The 8097-nt window shown below is 47.7% G+C and overlaps 1 protein-coding gene and 2 non-coding genes across 3 annotated transcripts; all 3 read left to right on the plus strand.

The window, feature by feature from the left end:
- On the plus strand, positions 1 to 82 carry Pmar_PMAR021307. The gene has a single exon. It is a non-coding gene; the product is annotated as a tRNA-Leu (tRNA).
- A 1946-nt stretch (positions 83 to 2028) lies between these two features.
- Pmar_PMAR021308 (hypothetical protein) lies at positions 2029 to 3150 on the plus strand (the record flags this gene model as incomplete). The annotated part of the gene is made up of 1 exon (XM_002769757.1): positions 2029 to 3150. The coding sequence occupies one exon, from the start codon at positions 2029 to 2031 to the stop codon at positions 3148 to 3150; it is 1122 nt and encodes a 373-aa protein (XP_002769803.1).
- Positions 3151 to 7875: 4725 nt separating this feature from the next.
- Pmar_PMAR021309 lies at positions 7876 to 7955 on the plus strand. Its single transcript has one exon. It is a non-coding gene; the product is annotated as a tRNA-Leu (tRNA).
- Positions 7956 to 8097: the final 142 nt, after the last annotated feature.

Here is an 8097-nt window from a genome sequence, read left to right on the forward strand (position 1 = left end):
GACTAGTTATGGCCGAGGGGTCAAAGGCGTTAGCCTAAGGCGCCAGTCCGAAAGGGCGTGGGTTCGAACCCCACAGCTGTCAGTCTATATACCTGACTGGTGTTATATTGAGAACTCAGACCTTTTCAGAAGCGAGGTAGTGCAAGACCAAAACCTTTTGAATGTAGGTCAATTTATTGGGCAAGGTCAAAGCGGTAACGAAGTGGGGTGGGTTTGGGGGTTTAGGTATATGTACAGTTATGGGGGCTAGACCTGAGTGCCTCCCCGTGGCGCCCCTGGACAAGAATCTGCGGATTCTTGACTGAAGCTCAGGATAATGAGGGTCGATATTGATCAATACTGAATTTATCAACATGAAATTCCGTGGCATGGTGACACTGAAATTGGGTTTCAGAAATTTACCTAGCAATAGATGTTGTCAGAGTGGCTCGTGTTTCAGGAAAGGTCATTGACATTGAGGACCATAGTTCAGCAATCTGGAATAGTGGGGTGTTATCTGTGGATCACTAAGCAGTCTTCACCACGCATGTCAACCACGGTGAAAGCCACGATTTGAGAAAAGAAAGGTACTAGAGTGGAGCGTGGGTTGAGGATAGGCTTGTTTGACGTGATATGAAATAGTTGATCTGGGCCATGGAGCCTTAATGTGTTCTATGGAGACACGAGGTCTCGAGTCGAGACTCTCGACTAAGGGCAATTGTATGTATGGCATGATGTCGTTAACATTGAAACATGGTTTCGGACATAGATTCGCATATGTTGGGATCAAAGATAACGAGGCTAGACTCTAGGCACTAGAGGAACATGAGGTTCCGGGGGGAAGGGCACTTGAGTGCATGGCATATTATGGAGATGAGAAGCTCTCGGAGGAAGAGCGGGGTCTGTTTGACAGACAAAGACTGAAATATGAAGTGTGAGACTATAGTGGGAGTTCCTCCCATGGTGGACTTGCTTTCACAAGGGGAAAATTCGAGCCAGCAAAGTGCGAGTCGGGTTAAAAGGTACCCGTTTTGTGTTTGCAAATCGAATTTTTGGATGGGGGCACTTACGTGCATGATATATTACGGGGATGGTGGCTCTCGGAGGGAGAGCGGGTCTGCTTGACAGACATAAGGTGGGAAAGTGTAGCGTGAGACTATAGTGGGAGTTCCTCCCATGGTAGACTCGCCTTCACAAGGGGGAAATTCGAGCAGGCAAAGCGCGAGTCTGGTTGAACGGTACCTGTCTCGTGATTGCAAATCGAATTTGGGAATGAGGGTACTCAGTGCATGACAGATTACGGGGACGCGAAGCTCTCGGAGGAAGAGCGGGGTCAGTTTGACTGAGATACGGTTGAAAAGTGAAGCGTGAGACTATAGTGGGATATCCTCCCATGGTGGACTCGCCTTCACAAGGGAGAAACCGATGACAGCAAAGTGCGACTTGGGGCGAAGCATACCCGTCTTGTGATTTAAGATTAAGAGTTCGTCACACTCGACGATACGGGGGTTATAACGGGTTGATAAGGGGATCTAACTAATAATAGGATCGAATGTTCATTGGTCTATTCGAGAGGATAGTTATAAGGATAAGAGACTACAATGTCGTCAATAAGTGGAGAGAAGGTCCTAAGAGGATCCGTGTAACGCGATAAGCGGGAGGAGGAAAATCTCATTTGACTAGACGATAGGTTGAAGAGTGTAGGCTGCACACTGTGGGGCTATAATGGAGACAAGGTAGACTCGCCTCGGAAGTAAATAGGTAATCAAGTGTGTAGGATTGATAAGTTGAAAGGTCAATGGGGGAATAGGTGATGGAGGACATCACGAAGAGAAATGATCGGAAGAATGGTTTCGGCTTATACGAAAGGGGACGGTATACTGTGCAAGAGGCACACAAATTGTGGTTCAACATCATTAAGTTCGCGCTAAAAGCGTAATGAAGCTAGTGACGCACTTTAAGATAAGTGATAGAGAGTCCATCCAGTTTAGATCTTATGAGAGAGCATTTTTTGTGTCAGTTCCCCTTACTTTTCCTAGTTCGTCACTTATGGATGACCCAATAGCGAAATTCTTTACGGGCAACACAGCCGCTGCGTTGCTGAGGGCATGCAAAAGCACGGGAATTAATGATGAGAGCACGTTGGGGGCACTAGCTTCGGACAAGGAATTGTTAACTGAAGTGGCTACAAAGGCAACCCAAGATGGTTTCTGGCCTGAACTACAATGTGGTCCCCTGGTTGGGAACGACACCAAGAAGAAGGTGAACTTGTTGAAGGCCAAGAGCAAGCTTGAAGACATATCGACCCAGGCGAAGGAAGGTACCACCATCTCGCCCAAGCTTTTAATGGAAATAGCTTATGAACGACTTGGTTCCGATCTCTCTGAAAGACTTATACTTGAGAGTAGTCACCTCAAAATAATGGGGAAGGATGCCGCAGGCTTTTGCGAGTTGAAGCTTCCTAGCGGTGTGGTGGGTACAGGTTTGGAGACTCCAGACTGGAGAGAAACAACAGATGGTTCTATGGTAGCGGTCAAGAAGATGACTAATACTAGATCGCCGACCACGGTCGCGGAGTTACTCCGGGTAATCTGTAAATGGCTGATCGCTCTATCGATTATTACTGAAAAGAGAAGCATACTGGTAGCTGGGATTGACTATATGAGTAGATTATGCTGGTTATCTAATGGTAAGAACGACTCCGAGGTGATTGATTTTGACTTATCACTAAGGAGAGGGTTGTCTGCTACTGCTAAGCGATTGGCCCGAGAGCGTAATATTGACTATCATGAGGCAATAATGGTGGCTCTCCGGGAGGTCCAAGACCAACAGGCTCTCACTAAGGTCATAACGGCAACCTCAGTCGGTGAGCAGCGTTCTTTTGGTCCCAATGCCAAGAGAGCGAGGGAGCTAGGTGGCAAGGGGAATGTTTGTCGGTTCTACTATGAAGACTGCATAGCAGTTCGTACTGGGTCATGCTATTATAAACCGTCGCAGCACTTGAACAAGCCCAGCGGGAACGGTAAGGGTAAAGCCAACAAGGGTGCCTTCGGTAAAGGAAAGGCGAAAGGGTGGTATGGTTTCGTCGGTCAGACAAGTCAGAGTGACATGATGGGGGGTAGTGCGGGGATAGGTAAAGGTAGCAAAGGGGACAAGTTCGAGAAAAAATGAATGAGAAGGTTAGTGAGGAAAGGGACATCGATTTTCTGCAATACATAATTGGGTGTTTTCAGTGAGGGACCTTGAGAGTCCATAAAGTTTCAGTATAGATGTAGTCAGATCAATGGTTTGCTCGCAAGAATGGGACTCGTTGGGTTTATAGTCAATTAATCAGGGGTACAAGCCATAGGCTTGATAAAGAGCTATGTATGCCGAGTGCTAAATCCTTTCGCAATGACTCACAAGAGATCCAGAGAGTCAGAGAAGAAAAAGAGACGCGAATATAGAACAAGAAGGAGGATGAGCAACAGGCAACAGGTGACTATTAATCGAGGGTGATATAGAAATCTAAGGAGGCTCAGGCCCTGAAGGCGGAGGATAGGGACGACCTGAGTCAGGAAGACATCCAGTCGGCTACTCAGATATTCTGGAAGACAGCGTTGGAAGCATGGAAGGAACGCAATGAAGAACAGGAAAAACAGTACGTGGATGGCTCGGGAACGGCGGAGTTCACCAAGGAACTACCCTCTATGATCGACAGGGAGAAATGGGAAGAGCAGCCCTTAATACGATGCTTGTGGGAAATTAAGGAAGTGAGAACGTTGGCCGAGGAGCTCGAAAGGTTACAAGGGGCGCCTGATGAGAATCAACAAGAAAAATTGAAAGTGTTAGGGAGAAGGGCTGTCGAAAAGACGGTCCCGGCGCTTGAGAGCTTCTTCGGTATCGAACGAGATATTCATGACATATCGCCATTTCATTCGGAGTTATGGCGTGCTCTGGTAGACTATACTGGGGTGGGCGATGGCGAGTTTGTGACAACAGTCTGTAAAGAGGGAAGTCCAGTGGGCATCGACGAGAAGTTTTCTTCATCCAATGGATTGCACCCGAAATCCAAAAAGAAGGCAAGGCACAGCGACAATGCCGAGGAGGAATTTGCCGGCAATTATCCATCTCCCATTCCGGGAGCTGAAATAATAATGGGGAAGCTGATAGAAGGCGAAATCGAGCGCGGTTGGATGGAGGAAGTGCCTTCCTTTAAAGAGGGATGTAAAAAAGTGCGTCTAGCGCTAGTTCCTAAGAAGAGTTTCCGCGAAGAGTTGAGTGGAGATTACTGCGCTTTAGGGGATGACGAGCTCAGAAAGACCTTCAGAATAGTAGAGGATTATAGGAGAAATTCAGTGAATTCCTCGGTGAGTCGAGAGGAAACGAACTTGGTACCAGGATACAGAAGTGTGGCCAGACTGTTACGAAATGCTATGCGATTAACAAACCAGACGGGTGCCAAGTTCACCATCTTTGAGAGTGATGTTGAACAGGCTTATCGGACCGTGCCCATAAATCCGAAGGAGAGAGATCATCTAATTTGTGAAGTAGGGGGTAAGAAAGTCCGACACTGTAGGGTGCCAATGGGACTCTCGTCATCGGCATACATTTGGACGCGGCTCATCTCTACGATGCATAGAGTCTTGAGGGTATTACTTCAGCTAGTTGGTACAGCAGGACTTTGTCTCCTGGACGATAACTTTTGGGTGATATTGGAAGAGATCTGTGGTAAAATAGGAGCTTTGTTATTAGTCATTCCGTCAGCGTGTGGAGTTCCTTTCGGCTGGCACAAATTACGGTTAGGAAAGGGGAATACATTCGGGGGCTTCGCAGCCGATGTACGAGGGAAGGAAGGCTTCGTGATCTCTTTACCCCGAGATAAGAGGGAGAAAATCAGAAGCCAAGTGGAGGAGATGCTGAACGCAGATCTGATTGTATATGATCAATTGGAGAAGCTGATCGGGAGATTGGGATTCTGCTGTCAAATAGCTCCGAGTCTCCGCGGTGGCCTTGCTCGCCTGTATTCTGCCAAAAAAATCATGGATAAGAAAGGGTTGTTGACTCTGCGGTGTTCGCGAGATATGCGGGAATGTCTGATGAGGTGGCGTAAGGTGATTGAAAAGGACTTCAGACGCGTGATTACTGTGACAGAGAATGGGGATGACGAATTGCCAAAATGCTTGGTCGTAGCTGACGCCTCTGTCACAGCAATCGCTGCGGTGGCGCTACGGCGTGACGGAACGGGGGTATGGACACGTCTGATACTGAAGGATTTGGAGTTGATCGAAGAGGTCAGCATCCATGAAAGAACATGCAGTAACATGGTGGCCCTGGAGCTATGTGCGGTGTTGGCAGGGTGTGTACTCTCACACAGAATCGGATTCGGAGATTCGGAGACGTTAGTTCTCTCCGATTCAAATTCGGGGGTGAATATGATAAGGAAAGGGTTTACTGCGAAGTTGGCCCCTGCGAGGATTCTATCTGGAATAACAAATCTGATGGTTGGTGGCGTGCTATTTGGAGAGCAATCTGGAGCGGCTTTTCATATACCAGGTGTAGAGAACACACTGGCGGATAGAATTTCACGAGACGTAGCATACGAACCTCCAAACCTAGCCTGGCATCAAGTGACTGCCACGGATCTGCTGAGGGTGATGGATAAGCTCTAGTTTGTTGTTGAAAGTCGATAGTGGATAGGAAGTTTCTGTTGACAAGACTCTATTGGAGAGGTGTTTATGGGTTTGTCAATTCAACGCTGGGAATGTGTCGTGTATAATGGAATACGTTTCGGAAATGAAGGCCGTTCACCGATCAATGGTCCAACAATCAAAACTGCAACAGCTGCAGGCCTTCAAGGCACGTCAACCAGTGGAAGGAAGCTGTGAAGCGATAGACCTCAACAGGAAGTTGAGAGAGAAATCAATTAGAGATAGTACCCGGCAACAGTATGAGTGCGCGGGAAGATATTACGAGGAAATTTGCAGCTTCCCAATCTCAGGGAGAAACTACAGTCATTTGTCAGGCGCTCCTTGAGCTGGAACCACCTCTAGCTGGAGATACAATATCTCAGTATGTGAGTGCGTGAGAACTTTGAGCGAAATTAGAGGAGAAAGGGCCCTGGATGAGACGGAAGTCAAGCAGGTGGAAAGAGCCGTCACGGCAGCGAAGAAGATGAGAGAGAGCGAGGGGAAAAAGAGGAAGAAAGCAACAGTGATGGAGGATGAAATTGTAGAGGCAATCATGAACTTAGAATGTGCCGAAGGGTCGTTGGACGATCAGTTAAAAACTGTCACCTTGCTGGCGATATCCACGGTATGTCGTCTGGACGAAGTCTACCAGCTGAGGGGAAGAGATGTCGAGGTGAAAGAAAGTCAGGATAAGATCATTGTAGTTGTCAAAATCTGGAACCCGAAAACGGAGGATGGTCTAACTACGAAAGAAATAGAATGTGACTCCGTCGGGTTTCGGGTTCCGGGTTTGGCCAAATGCGGAGTGACTTGGTGCCCCGCACACGAGATTAAAAAAACGAAAGAATACGCTCAAGTCCGATTGTCTGAGATTGTTTCCGAGTGTGGCGAAGACCACTTATTCCCGCAAGCTGAAGGAGATGTTGAAGAGAAGGTTTCCGGGAACATCGGGAACATGGAACTTAGAAGGGATAACAGGACATAGTCTCAGGCGTACCGGGTCCACGAGGTTGAGCTTGAAAGGAGCTTCAGAGAGCGAGATAAAAACCTGCGGAAATTGGAGGAGTGATTGCTGGCGTGGATACGTGTCGGAAGCGATGGCACAGAAGAGTAGGAAGAATGCCAAGCTGATAATGGGCTCGTCGGAACGAAGGTGAAATAGTTTCAGTTCAAGATCGCTGATATAAAGTGTCGAAATGGAAATTTGTTGAGTTCGATGTTGGGAATTGGTAAGGGGAGGCTTGAATAGGCAGCGTCCAGAACTCCAAATCTTTGATCGGATGGTCCTGCAATCGAGTACAGTTTTGGGCAGTTCTGAACTTTTGTCTATTCTTGCAGCGTGCTACTATCGACGGCTTGAATTCGGACGGCTGGCAAGCCGTTATACATGTTGAAACCTGAGTGGAAGATCTCACGGTTTCATAGATGTCGATAGCGCACGCCCAATTCCCAACACTCCAAGGCAGCTTAACACCAGTCGTAGGAGTAGAAAGCCAGCGAACTCGCGAAAGGCTATATTCTGAGTTGTAGATGCAATGACGGTCTCGAGTCTAACAAACTTGAATTTGGGTTTCGAGTATGGGGTGTATCGACACGTAGTGCAGCTTTGAATGTAGGTCAATTTATTGGGCAAGGTCAAAGCGGTAACGAAGTGGGGTGGGTTTGGGGGTTTAGGTATATGTACAGTTATGGGGGCTAGACCTGAGTTCACCCAACCCTCCCATCCCACAGGATAAGTTGTTTAGGAGGCTTGAATAGGCAGCGTCCAGAACTCCAAATCTTTGATCGGATGGTCCTGCAATCGAGTACAGTTTTGGGCAGTTCTGAACTTTTGTCTATTCTTGCAGCGTGCTACTATCGACGGCTTGAATTCGGACGGCTGGCAAGCCGTTATACATGTTGAAACCTGAGTGGAAGATCTCACGGTTTCATAGATGTCGATAGCGCACGCCCAATTCCCAACACTCCAAGGCAGCTTAACACCAGTCGTAGGAGTAGAAAGCCAGCGAACTCGCGAAAGGCTATATTCTGAGTTGTAGATGCAATGACGGTCTCGAGTCTAACAAACTTGAATTTGGGTTTCGAGTATGGGGTGTATCGACACGTAGTGCAGCTTTGATCGATATTGTGCCATCGCACCTCGCAGAATCCGTTCAATCCATTTTTTGTGTCCTCTGGTTTGGCAGAGCGATGCATCACCTCGGCTATGAATCTTGAAGCACTCATCGACAGTTTGGCCGAGTGGTCTAAGGCGCTGGCTTAAGGCGCCAGTCCGAAAGGGCGTGGGTTCGAACCCCACAGCTGTCAGTCTATATACCTGATTGGTGTTATATTGAGAACCCAGATCTTTTCAGAAGCGAGGTAGTGCAAGATCAAAACCTTCTGATCGATATTGCGCCATCGCACCTCGCAGAAACCGTTCAACCCATTTTTGTGTCCTCTGGTTTGG

This window comes from Perkinsus marinus (genome assembly GCF_000006405.1).
Source record: "Perkinsus marinus ATCC 50983 genomic scaffold scf_1104296964966, whole genome shotgun sequence".
Lineage (NCBI taxonomy): Eukaryota > Perkinsozoa > Perkinsida > Perkinsidae > Perkinsus > Perkinsus marinus.